General features: G+C 42.4%; 1 protein-coding gene across 1 annotated transcript in view; it reads left to right on the top strand.

Annotated features, from left to right (window-relative positions):
- The window catches only part of Cep162 (centrosomal protein 162), a 70778-nt gene extending 60720 nt beyond the window's left edge, over positions 1–10058 (top strand). Inside the window, exons 23-27 of the mRNA XM_059268329.1 lie at positions 127–779; positions 2294–2435; positions 4030–4128; positions 8269–8403; positions 9690–10058. Coding sequence (XP_059124312.1) covers positions 127–779; positions 2294–2435; positions 4030–4128; positions 8269–8403; positions 9690–9899 — 1239 coding nt within the window. The 3' untranslated portion in view covers positions 9900–10058. The remainder of the gene's footprint in view (positions 1–126; positions 780–2293; positions 2436–4029; positions 4129–8268; positions 8404–9689) is intronic.
- The last annotated feature ends 6648 nt before the right edge of the window (positions 10059–16706 follow it).

The raw sequence follows: 16706 nt of genomic DNA, 5'->3' as shown, positions 1-16706 counted from the left end.
TCTGATTTTCAAAGAAAGTTGAAGACATAAGACTATGTGAGTGTCTGGACAGAGGACACTCGTGGACTTTCTGTAAATAATGACGTGTTTAACGGGGCTTTGATAGGACCTGAATTCTTTCCTCAGATCCAGTACGAACAGCGGCTGGAGGAGCAGGAGCAGCTGCTTGCCCACAGACTGAAGGAAGCACCACAGAACCAGTGCAACAGCTCATCCAGGCTTAAGGCCCTTGAGACAGAACTTGGGGAGGTCAAGGAAGCCCATCAGGTCACCGTAAGAAAGCTGGAAGCAGAAATCGATGTGCTTAAGCATCAAAATGCCGAGTTAGAACACAAGAAGACTGGCAAGGAGGACCAGGACCTCCAGTCCATAGAATTCCAGGTGGAGCAGGCGCATGCGAAAGCAAAGCTGGCAAGACTCAACCAAGAGCTGGCCGCCAAAGGGAGAGAGATCCAAGACCTTTCGAAAACTGTGGAGAGGCTCCAGAAGGAGCGGAGGATGATGCTGTCCAGGCAGAGCCCCAGGAGCAGGGAGGAAACGTCCGCCAAAAGGCCGAAGAAAGAAGTTCTGCACCCACATAGAGGGAATGCAAATTCCTTCCCTGGAACCCTAGATGACAAACTGTACCACCCACACACCTTTACTGACTCTGATGTTTCGGAGGTTTTACAAGAAAACTACAGATTGAAAACAGAACTAGAGGGATTGGTCCTAGAGAGAGATAAGCTGAAGATGGACTCGGAAGCAGCAGTATACCAATTTGAAAACTCCATGAGAAGGTGAGAGGTTAAACTGTTCCTCAGTACATGGGAACACGGCTTTTTTAATTATAAGGCATATTTTCTCTATAGTGACTTTGAAACACATTCATAACAACATTTTAAGAAACTGTAGTTGATTGGTTGCTAGAATGCTGGCCTAGCATACTTAGAACCCTGAGTTTGATCCCCCACCACCACAGAAACAGGGTGTTCAGTGCACCCATGTCCTCCTAACATACAACACTTGGTAGAAGCTGGAGAATCAGAAGTCCAAAGTCATTCTTGACTACGTAGCAAGTTAGAGGCCAGCTTGGGATACATGCGACTTGCCTTAAAAAATAATATTTATTATATTGTGTGTATGTAGTGGTAGTAGTATGTGCAGATAGAGGGTTTTCAGTGTAGGTCTCTACCTGATGAAACACCAGATTCTGATGAACTGAAACCTTCATGCCAATCCAAGCCATGTCTTTGGGGTGGCGGGCAAGTTGCTGCTTCACTCATAAACTAGTTCTTCCCCCGCAGGCTCCCATGCCTGTCCATCATTGCTAGCTATTAATTCCAACTGCCAGTTAATTTTATCTCCTTTACTGCCTGAGTTCGTTGTCTATAGGATACTGCCTATAAATGTCCCCACCTGTACCACCCTCCTTTCTGTACTAAAAAGTACATCATACTTTCCCACCCCATCTTCATTTCTTTCTCTCCCAGTCATCTTGCTTTTAAAATATATATATTCTTGAAATGCTGTCATAGTCATCTGGTCACTGTGTCCTTCAATAACTCCCCATTTCCTTAAATATCAACACTAAATTTCTCTGCTTGGCATTTCAAATCCCATAGGCACTCTCATAGTGTCTCTGTGCCTAACTTGCCCTGTTTCTTTGTGCCTCTTGCTCCGTTGTTTGAAGTTCTGCTTCTTCCATAGAACGCTTCTTGGCACATCTTAGAAAATCGTCTGCTCCCACCCACAACTCCTACAGAAGCGTTAGTTATCACCACCCTTGTAGCTCCCAAAGAACAGAGAGAAGGTTGCACTGCCCTTGCATGCCCATGCCTACAACTACCTGGGTTCGCTCGGCAGGATGAGCATGGCAGTCGCACCCACAATGCTTATTTTATTGATTGATTGATTGACAGCAACGTTAGCACCTAAGTCAACATGGCCGCACCATATTGAAACCGGTTTCTCCAGTGCTGGAGAATATAGCTTCAGATGGAGGAGACTGGAAGGCTCAAACTTTGAACTCCATTTGTGCTTAACTTGATCTCAAGCTAGACTGTTTATAGATTTGCACCCTTGGTGTGACCTCTGTGTGTCACTTTTCTAAACCCATAACTCTTACAAAATGTAGAAAATGCTAGCCTGTGAGTGATTGGAGGAGCTCAGAACATGCTGCTGAACACACCTCACTTGCAGCCAGTAGTAATCCCCTGTACTGCCTTCTTTTCCAGGCCTTGAGTACGGTTTGGGCTTCCTGAGTTAGAGGTGTGAGAGCCACTCTACATGTTATCTTGTGTTTGCTCCATAGGGTCAAGGACGACACTGCCGCACACATTGCATCCCTCAAAGAGTCTCATCAGAGGGAAATAGAGAAACTCCTTTGCCAGAATGCAGTAGAAAACTCCTCTTCCAAAGTAGCTGAACTGACTCGAAAAATCACAACTCAAGAGGTAGCTGGTCCTTCTTAGACGTTAATAGTGTGTTTTTAAGACTACTGCTAGAACATGACTTAATTTGGAAATGTTTTAACTTTGTTTTTTCAGGTTGATGATACAAATGGAAAATAACTATTGACTTAATTTTTATACATATAGTGGAGATACCATTACTATATTTTTAATATTTTACCTTAAAGTTACGCCTTATAAACTGTCCCTACATTTCTCAGCTCTTCCTCTCCAGAGGCTGTCACAGTTAGCTGAGGTATATGTCTAGCTGAGTGGGACCTTATCACTTGAACTTGCATATTGACCTTCCTCCCTCCACCCCAAGTCCCAAATGACAAGTGGCTGTCCTCACACATTCTTCCTCTTGTCACCTTTCATCATGGAACAAATAACAGCTCCCAGACACTGAGGCACTAGTGATAAAGAAATGAACAGAGACATACAGCTCCAGCCCATGGGAAGCACAGCCTTCCAACAGCTGTGGTGGGGAATGCTGACAACCCATCAGCGTCTCCTTCTTGGCTAACAGGTACATCATCTACTCAGACTGTCTGAAAAGAGCTGCCCTGTGGCCGTTTTCTGTACTACTAGGATGAAAACAGAACTTTTTAAAAAAAAAACAGGAAACATAAGCAGGAGTGAATGAGGCTGAGTGTTTATTTCGCTCCTCATCCTTCCTGGAGGTTTTTATTTTCCTAAGACAAGCTTAAGGGGAGGCTTCAAGAAGTTACTGCCATCTCTCCCACCTGTAACCACTTCCCACCATTATAATTACAAACAAATCCTTCATTGGGGAAATTTAAACAGGGACAGGTTATTGAGTATTTTTAAGTCATTGTAAATTCTCAGATGTAAAAATGTTGTTACACCTTCTGAGAAATGCCCTATTACAAGTGCGTGTTGAAGCACTCGGGGGATGAAATGTGAGGAAGTCGGGACAGTTCTTATAATGCAGTAAGAAGTATTTTAAATGCTTTTCTAAAGTATTCTTCAAAGTATCACCCAATGTAGCCCCGCAGATCCTGGCCAGGTGTCAGAGGCAGCTGCCATTGCACCCAAATGATTTGCAGGGATAGTCTGGGACAGTGAGAGCAGTGTTGTTCTGATACCACAGTAACACAGATAACGTGTTTTCCTGAGATGATAAATGTAGTAGAATTCCATGGAAGTCAGTTGCTGCCTGTCATTAGAACAGTGAAGGTGTAGTGTCACAGAGTAGAGAGCTAGGCATTCCACACGTTCTTAGAATGTCTGATGGAAAGCTGTTCATGGATTCCAATCCTTTGTCTAAAATTATGATCTGACATTTTTAGTTCAGAGATTATGACTATTATCTTTATTTAATAATCTAACATCCTTCCTAATCACCAAGTATGAAGATAATACTATCCACTTCCAAACTCACACTTGACTGAGGTTTGCTTCTAAAGGATTGCTTCAGTCCTGAGCTGGCTTATATTAACTACACAGTATTCAAGGGGGAGCCTTATGAACCAAATTCTTCTCCCAACTCTGCTCAGCTTCCAAGATCAGACAAGGCCGTGCGCATTCCGGGATGTGTGGCAGTAAACTAACCCTACTTGTCCTATTTCCCTAGGTACTTATAAAACATTTCCAAGGTCAAGTTAATGAGCTGCAGGGTAAACAAGAATCCCTTGCACTTTCTCAAGTTCGAGAAGAAATCCTACAGAAACAGGTAAGAAATAACCAAAATATTGGACTAAATAAGGTTTTTTTAGGGATTTCAATTATGTTAATATATATATATTATATAATATAATATATATATATATATAGATTTTTTTCAAACAAATGCAGACACTAACATAACCTAGAAGTCTGTCAGTGTAGAAAAATCATTAGTAACTTAGTCTGCTTTCTAAAAGTAATCAGTCTAGATATGAAAACCCAAGTCTGTTTTAATGTGACTTATACAATCAACCTTCATGCATCTTTAACTAGGAAGTCTTGTAGCTTAACTTGTTTATAGTAGAGGCTTCCCAAGCATAACTGCTAAAGAGGCAGCCCCCTCAAAATCCAGAGTTCCTTCCCAAAATGACTGAAGACCTGTTACGACACAGTTGGTGAGAATGATATTTCTGGAGACATAGTTTCAAGTCACTGTGGAATGTAGGTGGACTCCAGCTGGACCTATAGATGCATTCACAGCTATTCCTGGGTGGGACTTTGGCAGCACCAACCAAGCAACAAAGACAGAGAAGCCAATGGCCCCTAATGGACCCAAAGCCAGCAGAGAGAGGTGACAATGCTTGGTGATCTATCCCCAGTCCCCTTTATAAAGCAGCCACTTATAAAATAATCACTCAGAGGCTTATATTAATTACAAACTGTGTGGCCTATGGCTTCAGCTTCTTGATAGCTAGCTCTTTCATCTTAAATTAACCCATTTCAATAAATCTATATGTTGCCACATGGCTGTGGGATTACTGGTCTGCTTTTGGCCATGGCATTACTGGTCTGCTGACATCTTGTTGCTCCTTCAGCAGTGGCTGGTGTCTCCCCTGACTCCGCCCTTCTTCTCTCTGTATCTCTGCTTAGATTTCCTACCTGGCTGTAAGCTTTCTTGCCATAGGCCAAAACAGCTTTATTTATTATCTTTAAATCAGAAACTAAAGAGAAACCAAAGGGTCATTGCATGGTGATATAGCAGACTGATTTACCAGAAGACACAACAGTTGTAAAGGTGTAGGTACTCAGCACAGTACCGCTGAAGTCCATAAAGCTAAAGGGACAGACTCCAATGCTGACAAGTCATGTAGTCAGGAGACCAGCAAGAAAACATGAACTGAAACACTATGGGGCAAAGTCATTTCATGTAGCAACAGAAAGAACATTCTCCAAGGTAAGTCATGCATTAGGCCACAAGTCAAGTCTCAGTATTTTCAAAAATTATAATCTTATTATATAGCCGTAGACCACAGAAAACTACATGTCAACAAAAAAGAACAACAAAAATACGCAAAATGTGGAAAATGAGCAACCTTCTCTCAGATGACACATTGTAAAGTGGAGAGGTTAAAGAGAAATCAAAGACTCGCTCTGGAAACATGACATGAAAGGACAACATGAAATTCTGCAGCCGCAGCAAGAGCACTGAGAGCTTGTCTAGGGTAAATGTACACGTCAGAGAGAAAGCGTGCAGAACCAAGACGAAAGATTCCTGAAGTGCTTTCTTGACAAAACACAAAACTGACAAACCTTTCATTAGACTTGCCAAGGGAAAAAAAAAAACAAAGACCAAAAGGGAGAGATTTTACTGATCTGACCCAGTTCTAAAGGACCATAAGGAAGTGGCTATGCATAATTATATGAAAACTGGTAGGCCCAAAAGCAATGGATAAGATCCCACACACAAACACACCAAAAGCGAGTCAAGGAGTGTGGAATGTAAGAAGAACAACAAAGAGTAATACAGGCGGAGCAGTAATTTAGTCTGCTACCTAAACCCGAGAACCCAGTGACCCAGGTTTCTACAAAGGGTTTATTTTGAAAATTCTTCCAGTTCCTTTTCAAATAATCCAAGAAACTGAAATGAAGAGAACTCTGCCAACCTTGTTGTGAAGCCATTACTGTGATTTCAAACCAAATGACAAAATATGGGAACTGCAGGCCTGTATCTGCACTGAGTGTAGATGCAGAAATTGTCAAGAAAATGCTCGCAACTGAATTCAAGAGCACATCACAGTGCTCATACACGGTGATCACAGTGCTCAGACACCACAGTGCTCATACATGGTGATCACAGTGCTCAGACACTGCAGTGCTCAGACACAGTGATCAGCTGAAGCTCCGGCCAGAGATGCAAGAATGGTTAGGATTGATACGAAACAGTAAACATGGTAAAACACCCCATAGGATGAAAGTTTTTCCCTTAAAGTCTGGAACAACAACAAAAAGATAGCCACTGTCACCGCTCTTACTTAGTAATATAATCTTAGCAAAAGAAACGGAAGGCATCCAGCTTGAAAAGGAAGAGGTAGATGATCTATATTTGCAAACGATGTGGCATTGTGTGTTGAAAGCCCTGCATTCTCCATTTTAAAAAAAAAACTGTTAAGTGATTTTAAACAAATTCAGAAAAATTGCAGGACCCAAAAATCAGCATACAGGGACTAGAGGGATGGCTCTGCACTTAAGAGCACTGGCTGCTCTTCCAGATCTAAGTTCAAATCCCAGCACCCACATGGTGGCTCACAACCATTTGTGACTCCACATTCAGTGACAGGATCTGGACAAAACACCCACTTACTGTATTAAAATAACTTAACTATTAAGATAACTGAGGCTTCTGTTGATACTATTTTATACCTACTGAGCATGGATTTAATATTCACTATATTATGTTATACTAATATTAGATGTTAGAAATTAGAAGCTGTTAAATCAGCTGTAGCCCCACTGCCCCAAAAGATATTTTGCTACACCTTTTTCTGTTCACACAGGGGTGCAAACAGTGTGGAGGTGCAGTCCTTTGTGTGCATGGTTTTTAAAGGTTTAAAAGTCTTGTTTCACCTGAGAATATATTGGAATAGATTCTTCTGTCAGTGTATAGCTCCATTAGCTGTTTCTTACACCATTTATTTAACAAGATTGACAATAGTGGGAACAAGTATATATGATTTGGTCTGAATGGACAATGCTAAGTACATGGATTGGTTTATTTGATTCTAATCATAACCAAGGAATGGGTACTGTTTTTCCCATTATAAAGGTCAAATTTATACCAAGAAAATGAAATAACTTTACCATTGTTACCAGCCAGCATACAGGAAAATATGCTAGCATTGGACCCATCAGTAGTAGAAAAATCTAGGTTCTAGAAATCCTAAGGATAAAGTAGTCAGGAAAGTCCAGCTCTTGTGGCCCTTACATTTTGTGGAATCACACAGTAAACAAGTGTAATAAGCTGAGGCTGGTATCTAGAAAGTTCTTAGCACTAACTCACTGAGGTTTGTCCGTTAAGAGTTCTCCTTGAAGACTCAAGCCCGTGGCATCTGCCTTAGGAATCCTGCCACCCACCTCTTGGTCCTCCCCACCCTACAGATCCTTGGCTGTGTTAGAATTCTCATTGACTTGTTGGCTCCAAAAGACCGGGAATGCACTGCAGGTGTTGCACAAGACTGCAATGACTTAGAATGACAGAATCATTTTCCAGCCATGAAGTTTATGAGGAGCTGATGATGTAGCCCAGAGGTACACTGTACATTGTATACATGAAAACTGACTCATTCTTCAGGACTCACTCGCAAAAATAAGTTTCCAGAAATTGAAATGTTTGACCATCCATTCTGTATATGATCCCAGCACTCGGGAGGCAGAGCCAGGCGGATCTCTGTGAGTTCAAGGCCAGCCAGGTCTACAGAGGGAGATCCAGGACAGGCACCAAAACTATACAGAGAAACCTTGTCTCGGGGAAAAAAAGAAAAGTCGTGTAGGGACCATCAGAGACTTACAAATAAAAACTGAGTTGTTCCTATGCACTGACCACTGCAGTGCTGCATGACTGAGCTGGACTCTTAATCTTAAAAACAGTCACTAACACCTGGAAGCCGAAGAAAGCGCCCAGCCCACTTGGAACCCGTTAACAGTCATGGAGAAGGTGGTCCAGACATCTGGAACCAATCAGAATGTGGGTCAGCTCAGCTAGAATGACACTTTACTTCTTGGACGTGAGAGTGGCAGCTATTAATTTCTAGATGGATCCAAGGTGCCACTTGAGAAATTTTATACAAATATTCTTGATTTTCAAGATTATCTCTTTGAGAATAATGGTTTCCTTGTGATTGTGACTTTTCCATTCCTACTTCAATTGCAGATAACAAAACTCTTGGAAGAATTGAAAGAAGCCAAAGAAAACCACACACCAGAGATGAAACACTTCATGGGCTTAGAGAGGAAGATCAAGCAGATGGAGATGAGGCATAAGCAGAGGGAGCAGGAACTCCAGCAGGTAAAAAAGGCAGGGGTGTGTGCAGCCAGCAGGTCAAAAAGGCAGGGGTGTGTGCAGCCAGCAGGTCAAAAAGGCAGGGGTGTGTGCAGCCTGCAGGTTAAAAAGCAGGGGTGTGTGCAGCCAGCAGGTCAAAAAGGCAGGGGTGTGTGCAGCCAGCAGGTTAAAAAGCAGGGGTGTGTGCGTTATTGTAGCGCTTTACTAAGCACCTTCCCTTGCTGTGACTTTCACATCTCTACCAAACGCTTCATGTGTTCCCATTATCGCTTATTTGTATGTTTTATATATATGGATATTTTTTCTGCGTGTGTGTCTGCACCCCAGAAAAGACATCAGACCCCATGGGACTACAGTTCTAGATGATTGTGAGCCGCCATGTGGGTGCTGGGAATTGAACTCGGGACCTCTTGAAGAGCAGACACTCTTCTTAACCACTGAGTCACCTCTCAAGCAACCCCACCCCCTTCATTGTCTTTTTAATTCCTTAAAAGTATAGCTTTGCAGAAAAAGTAAGACTTACAGTCTCAAATACTTTAATATTGATTTGCCTTATATTTTGAGAGAGAAAACTTATGTCCTTAAGCACTGATGGGTACCTAATAAGTTTGACATTTATTACCCTGGGAACAGTATTTCATATTCCAACCATTTCACATGTTTATAGAATTTTTATTGGAAGATGGTCATTGCTGTATTCTGTACCTAGCACAGGGACAGGCTTACTGCATTTACAGACAGAGAATGTGATGTTTTCGGACTGGCCTTGATGCCGATGCTCAACTTTCCCCTACAGCGAGCGGTTAGTCAACTCCAGCTGCCACGGCTGAAGTCTCCTGGATTAGATGTTGTACAGCCTGGCTGATTTGTTTTCGAATGAGGCTGCCTTCCTGGCTTGCAAGCTGCATTCTTAAATGACCTTTACTTGAGGCAAGAAAGCCCTTCGATGTGTGTCTCCTCTTATGAGGACACCAATCCTATCAGCTCAGGGCCCCATCAGTACGACCTAATTTAACCTTATTTCCTCAATCCAGATACAGCCACACCAAGGATTAGAGCTACAACATGTGGTTTTGGGGGGTGATGGGACATTCAGTCCATAAAAGATAGTGAGAAATTTACATAAACCTTCAAAGACAAAAAAAAAAAATTAACCTTTACGGTTGAGCTGAGTTTCCCCCAAGAAGCCCTGGGTATACCTTCAGTATACCTGTCCCGTTCTTTAAAACTCTCAAATGTTCCTCATTTCCACTACTAATTGGAGTAATAATGTGAAATTTTCGTGTTTTCAGATAATACAGCAAACACGGCAAGTAGTGGAGAGTGAGCAAAACAGGGAGGTCGAGAAATGGAAGAGGCTGGCGCAGCTGAAGAATCGGGAGCTGGACAAGTTCCGCACGGAACTAGACTCCATGCTGGATGTTCTGCGGGAGCTGCACCGGCAGGGCGTGGTTGTGCCCGTCACCGCTCTTGGGGATGAAGTAAACACGGCCGAGTTTTAGTCGCAGCTCAGATCCGAGTGACCTCATGGGAAGACAGATGAAAAGGCGCCACTGTCTGAACAGCTTTTGAAAAATAAGGCTCTGCTAGACAGGCGTGTGTGACGGCAAAGGTAGCAATGCTAGTCAGAATAAACTGCCCTGAACTAACAAGGAAAAGAACATTTGTCAGTCATGGTGTGGTTTACTGAAAACGGTTAACTAATCACATTGGAGATGACTTATGAGCAGGTTCCATAATGTCGGAAGACCACAACTAGCAAGGTTTACTGCCGAAGGGCTCGCTCCCAGGCTATCGCGGAAGGAGAGAGATGCTTGTCCTCAGCCACATTTTATAGATTAAATGTGTACTTTTCATTATCCGTAGGACAGGAAAGCGGCTCTTTCTCATGAAATGGGTAAAGGAATGTGAGCTGCATGCGGGGGACAGTCTCATCAACTGCCAGCTGAGCTATAGAGAGCTCAGTAATTTAAATGACAGTTGTAACTTCTGTACAGGCAAACAGCAAGTTCTCTTGGGTTTTTTGGACCTGATATAAATTGACAACTAATGGCACAGTTTGATGTACCCATTACTAGGCCAGGTCTAGTAAATGACAGTCCTAATTTCTGGCAGCTCTAAAATTATAAATAATATAAGAAGTTTTACCTTTTCTGTTGAAAAAGAAATACTGTGTACATTAGAAAAAAATAAAAATAGCTGTAGCTTATCTTACAATCCCATTGTTTTAAAGCAGATCAGAAACGTGTGAGATGATGGTAAATCAAAGCTGCAGACAGTTTGCCTTCAAGGGTCTGTCCCAGTCTGTCCTACAGCCCCTTGCTGGAGAGCATGCTATTCATGAAGACACACTTGGTGTCTGTCCTTGGTGCTCCTAGTAGCCCTGGGGAGCATAAGAGCTGCATAGTAAATTTTAATTTTTAGTCACAAGAAACTGTGAGCTAAATCTTTAGGATATATTTTACATTAATAACACATTTCGATTTGGACTACATTCCAGCTGCATGTGCCAGTAAATGCAATTCTGAGGTAATACTTGCAAAGTAGAACATTTCATAAGGGACAGGTGAGTGAGTCTAGTGACGTCATGAGCAAAGGCTGTGAAGTGTGAGTGTGTGTGTGTAGCACCTGTAAAATACAAGTGTAATTACTGTCTTAATGCCAACATTCTGTAGTGTGCTTTTTTCTGAGAGGGGAGTAAAAAAGCATATCATTTTCAATTTTTTCTTGTACAACATTTCAAAGTTATAATACAAATAATTTATTTTATTATTTAGGTGTTGTGTGTTTATCAGTATACATGCCTATGAATATACAGCTTCCCACCCCACCCTGTCCTTTTGACTGATTCTATATATGAGCCATTCAAAGTACAAAGCTGGTTCTAAAACACAAGGAAAACTTGCAGAAAAGGTTGGTGTTGACTAGTAAGCCAAGTCCAGATACATTATTTCTGTCTGTACATGGATGCCCCTTATGGCCATTTTGCCTTGAGGAATGGGGCTTGGCATATCCTGGAGCTGTTGCAATCCTACTGGTCCATCCAATCTGAGCATGCTTGTCTCGTAAGGTGGGCTGCTGCCGTGGTCTAGAGAATGCACAGGAGAGGGGGGCATGCTTAACACACAGTGGCTCTTCATGAAGTGATGGTGTTCAGAGGGCCCTGTTTACTACTACATGGTCCCGAAGAGTCTTGTTGAGCTTCGTCTTGGAAACAGAGGTGGAGGCATCCTGGCTTTATTGGTGCGAATGTGTTTAGAGGCTAAGATGGCTTAGAGTGAGAGAGTAGTGAAGAGCATAGAACCCGATTTTTAGTAGCAGCAGGATGGAGGCTATGACCCTACAGTTTGGGGGCTTCAATGAGAGCTTTTCTTTCTGATAGTGCTGGTGTTTTAGTTTTCAGACAGGATCTCATCTAGTTCAGTGCTGGGATTTGAATCCAGGGCTTTGTGCATGCCGACAAGCACTCTGAGCTACACATCCCCAGCCTGATGACCTCTATTCAGAAGTAGGCAATAGCAGCTTTTCACCACAAGAGAGAATTAAGCTTGCATTGACTCAAACATTAATGGCCTATCCTAAGGCAGGTGCCAAGCAAGATAATGCTGGTTTACCTTGAGGCAGAAGGCCACCAACCCTGGTTGCTTCTATACCTGTAAGTGGACTTAAGTCCCAATAAGCTCCCAAAGGTGAGATATGAACTGTAACCCACAAGGAGGTGTGGGTTTTCTAATTTATACAAGTAGAGTCCAAGGGATTAATGGAAAAATGCATATGAAGGAACATTAAGTTGGATCAGACCAAACATACTGATACGCATCCACAAAAGCAGAGATTCTGAATAAAGAACTCATCAGACTAGGGATGTAGCTCCATCAACAGAGTGCTTATCTAGCATGCACAAAGACCTGGGTTCAAATCCCAGCACTGAAATAGATGAGATCCTGTCTCAAGACTAAAATTTGCATTTCAAGAAGTTAGAAAGGGCTTCTAACAGTTTGTTTGGCTGAAACATGGATCAAAAACAGCTGATAGCAAATTGGAGATGTTTAGGGATAGAATGTTAGCATGTAATTGTCACTTATGTATTAATATGCTACAAGGGTTGTGGGAGGCCAGCTCCCACCTCTGGAAGGGTTCTTATGAGAGAGGGATAAGAAAATATTACCTAGAAAGAGACCTGGGAGACAAGAAGACAGACAGAAACACAGGATAGCTTCAGGAGGGCCTGGATCACTACCCAATGGCCTCAAAGTGTAGTGGTATTTGCTCCACCCATGACCGAAAGAAGAAAGGCAGAGGCAGAGAAATGTGAGCCTGCTGCTGAAGGAGCAACAAGATGTCAGCAGATGGGTAACACCACAGTCATGTGGTAACAGAGATTTATAGAAATGGGTTGATTTACCATGAAAGAGCTAGCTGGCAAGTGGCTAAAGCCATAGGCCATACAGTTTGTAAGTAATATAAGCCCTTGGGTCCGAGCAGCTGCGGGTGAGAGAGATTTGTCTGGACCATTGGGGACAAGGCGGGGACCCGGAAACTTCTGGCTACATTGAAGGTTTATTCAAAAGGCTTTTTACAACATGCCAAAGGGAGAGGCAAGAGACCTCCCCCTTGCAAGATCAAAGCACACCATACAGCCAAGTGTAGACCCTTCCAAACACCTGGTAAACACACCCGTGGTCAAATCACCCATTATGCAGCCCTGCTGGATAAAGCAAGCTCAGATTCTCAGACCCTGAGTAAACTCTCACTAGGAAACCTCTGTGGGTCTCCACAAAGAGTCCAGGAGACCACTCTGCCAGCCTACGTGTTTAGGTGGATTTTCTATTTAAGTTTTTGTAGCAGCTTCTTGCAAGACATTTTTTCCATCCTGATGACTGATGGGCCCATTTGGATTAACTCCAAAGGAAGGGACAGTGCACATCTTTGCTCTTTACCAGAAAACCTCCTTTCAATAGTAGTCTTATAATCTATATAAGATATATATAACATATAATATAGTCTATTTATAATCTCCTTGGCGTTCAGAAAGTCGTCTCCATTCAGGGCCTGAGAATCAATTTAGATCTTGTTCTTCTGACCATAAGCAATGTCAGCAGGGTGTGTTGGAAAAGTATGTACGAATGTGTAAGAACAGCGATGCTTTTCCAGGAGGAAAGAGCCTTAATGGGCCTCAGCAAAGCCTTGTTGCCTCCACCTTCCTTCCTTCTGTCTGGTATCTTCTATTTTAAGAAGTGGCATTGTGATCCTTTTCTGTCCTTTGGCATCACAAATTATAAGAGGAGGCAATTATAGTCAGTAACCCATCACTTGCAAAATTGGTGTGTTACTAGGGGCATGAGATAGGGCCCTGGCACTGATTAGATGCTTGACTAGGTCCATCCTGGATGACTTTCAAGCCTCCTAATTTCTAACTCGCTTCCTAATAGTTTCATGACTCTTACAGGAAAACCCGCTGCAAAAGTACCACAGAAATAAGTGGCTTCACGGCAATGACTACTCTGCTATAGTGTTTTATAAAACTAAGTTTACTAAGAAGTTTTTTTTTAAACAGCATCTTGCCATGTGATCCAGGGTGGCTTTGAACTCCTGGCATTCCTCCTGTCTCAGCCTCCTACGTGCTGGAATTATAGGCATGCCATTCTGGATTTAAAAATCAAAATGCTCTGAGTTTCTCAAACCATTATTTGAGATTCTATTTAGGACAAAATTCTGGGAGTGCTTTTCTAATTATAAAGCAGCCTTTAAAATCATGATGCTTTTCTAAGGATTAATGGGTGATGCAAATAAATAGGATTCTCATAATATCACTAGACATAGTGAGAGTGGAAAGGAAGAAAAAACAAAATAGAAGCATTCATACATGCCCTCAGCATGACATTGCTGACGGGAGAAATCCTCAGCCAGGTGAGGGTTACCTGGCATCACTGAGTGAGAGAAGGCCGACTCGCTCATGCAGTGATGCTAACGTCATCAGCTGGTTCTAGTCAGTATAAAGAGTCTAAGCCACACAAAAGGCAGCAGCTATACATCACTGAGAAAGACATGACCAAAATTCCAGACAGCAGCAGGCCGGTAAGTGCAGGGGCACACCAGTGACTGCTCCCAAAGGAGGGCCAGAACACGGCTGGGCATACAGTAGCTCGAGGAAGGATCCGATTCCTCCAAGAGTATGGTAATGAGGGGATGTCCCTGAGACACAGCCACATGTCATCATCACGAGCCATTTAGAGTTTGGGTCCTTTGGCAAGTCATTAACCCATTTGTCCTGAAAGTGAAGCACCATAAACAAAGACAGAAAAGCCAGAGAGGTGGAACAATGAGCTAAACAGTCCCAAATATGTTAAGTGCCCCTAACATTATGCAGATAATTGTCTGAATAAGCTAACGTGGACAAGAGAGATCTTGCAAGGTAAAATTATTCATGAAGAAACAGGCTGATAAATACTCAGCTAAGGCCACATTCTCCCATCCAACGACAAAAGACCATTCCAAAAGAGGTGTAGGCTCAGAATATAAGTTACAGTCTACTGTGCGCCATCATGAATGTGCCCCATCTCATCTCATCTTGGAAGCTCAGCATCAGGCTAGGTTAGTTCTTAGGTGAGAGGATATAAAGTCACAAGCTACACTGAAACCTAGTGGAATTCTCATCTCCCTTGAGTTTTGAAATGTATTGGGACCTGTGACCCATGAACAGGAATTTTATAATCTGTATCTTAGACTTTTCACACCAAGGAACCAAAAATTATTTTCAGTTCTACAGGTCTATAGATGGAGATGGCTTTTTACCCTGGAGGTGGTTAAAATAATGACAATATGCAGCTTGGAGTTGATACTGTCATGGACTGAAACTCTGGCATTTTGCAATAACTATATTTTACATGGAGGATGAACTGGGCCAAAGAAAACGGAAAGGGTTCCTGGCTCTCAACATGACCATATCCTCATCTCTGGAAACTGGTCCGATGTTACTCTTCATGAGGAAAGTGACTTTAGCAGATGAGATCAAGAAGGGAAGACTTGGAGTGGGTTATCCTCCACAATCCAATGGAAGTAAACCAGACTCCTCGTAAGAGGAGAGCAGGGCAGAGGCGGAGATAGTGAAAGCTATCACAGTACCACGAGATCATGACCCAAAGCTATCACAGTACCACGAGATCATGACCCGAAGCTATCACAGTACCACGAGATCATGACCCGAAGATTGAGCCCCCTGTAGAAACTGATGAAGGCAAGATGGTGGATCCTTCCCGAGCCTCCTACGTTAGTCACTTTCCTTTGGTGTGCAAAATACCTGAAAGAAGTGAAGGAAACGTGTATCTGGGTCATGGTTTTGGAGACCTCAATCCATGGTCATTTGGTTCTGTCCTTTCCAGGTGAAGGAGGCTGCTCACCTCACGGTGGCCAGGAAACAGAAGGGCCAGCAACAAGACCCAGTTTTCCGAAGTATACTAACAACTAGGTTCTCTAAGTTTCTGTCACCTCTATCAGTCCATTAAACTAGGAACCCATTTGTCTATTAATGAGCTCATAAGCCTCATGATCCAATCTCCTCCCAGAACCCCACCTCTGGTCATTGCTGTGCTGGGGACCAAGTGCTCAACATCTGAGCCCTGAGAGGACATTCCAAGTCCAAACTACAACTTTTCTAGATGAAACACAGCACTGTTAATACTTTGTTTTTAGTTGTCTGGGGCTGGTTTTAGCCTTGTATACTATAATTAAAAAAAAGTTTGTGTTGCCTTAAGCCACTGTCTGTCCAAAATTATTATAAAAGCAGTGGAAAATTAACTCAGAAACCAACATCTATGTGAGTCACCTGCAGTCTGCTGGGCTGAAATGGAAGTTCTTGGTCTTGCTCAGAAATTTTGCTTCTGTGGAAGCATCCATGAGGCTGAGAGCGCCTAGCCTGCTAACTTGTAAGAGGTTATAAAGTCTTAGGCTTTTCAAGGTTCTTAACATTTTGTACTTAAAATTATGATGCACTCAGGAACATCCCTCCTATTTAGTCCTCTAAGTCCTCTTCTGGCTAATCAACCTCATAATATGATCTCAAATACCTTTCAACCATTATTAAGAAGTAGCTCATAATTTATATTTGATATAAATTACTACTCATGCAAGTTAATAAGGTCAATCTTATTGTGTTGCATAAAAATAAACATGAAGGTAGCATGTATCTATTTGTAAGGATTCATTAAAATGGCTTTAATTATATTATACTAAATAGTCCTTGATCTACTACTTTATGTTGGTCTCTTAAAGAATTGAACTTTGGGGTGTTGGTGGTGGTGGTGGTGTAC

This window comes from Peromyscus eremicus, chromosome 7 (assembly GCF_949786415.1).
Source record: "Peromyscus eremicus chromosome 7, PerEre_H2_v1, whole genome shotgun sequence".
In the NCBI taxonomy this organism is placed as follows: domain Eukaryota; kingdom Metazoa; phylum Chordata; class Mammalia; order Rodentia; family Cricetidae; genus Peromyscus; species Peromyscus eremicus.
Note: the sequence above shows the minus strand (reverse complement) of the source record. Positions and strands in the feature narration are given on the sequence as shown.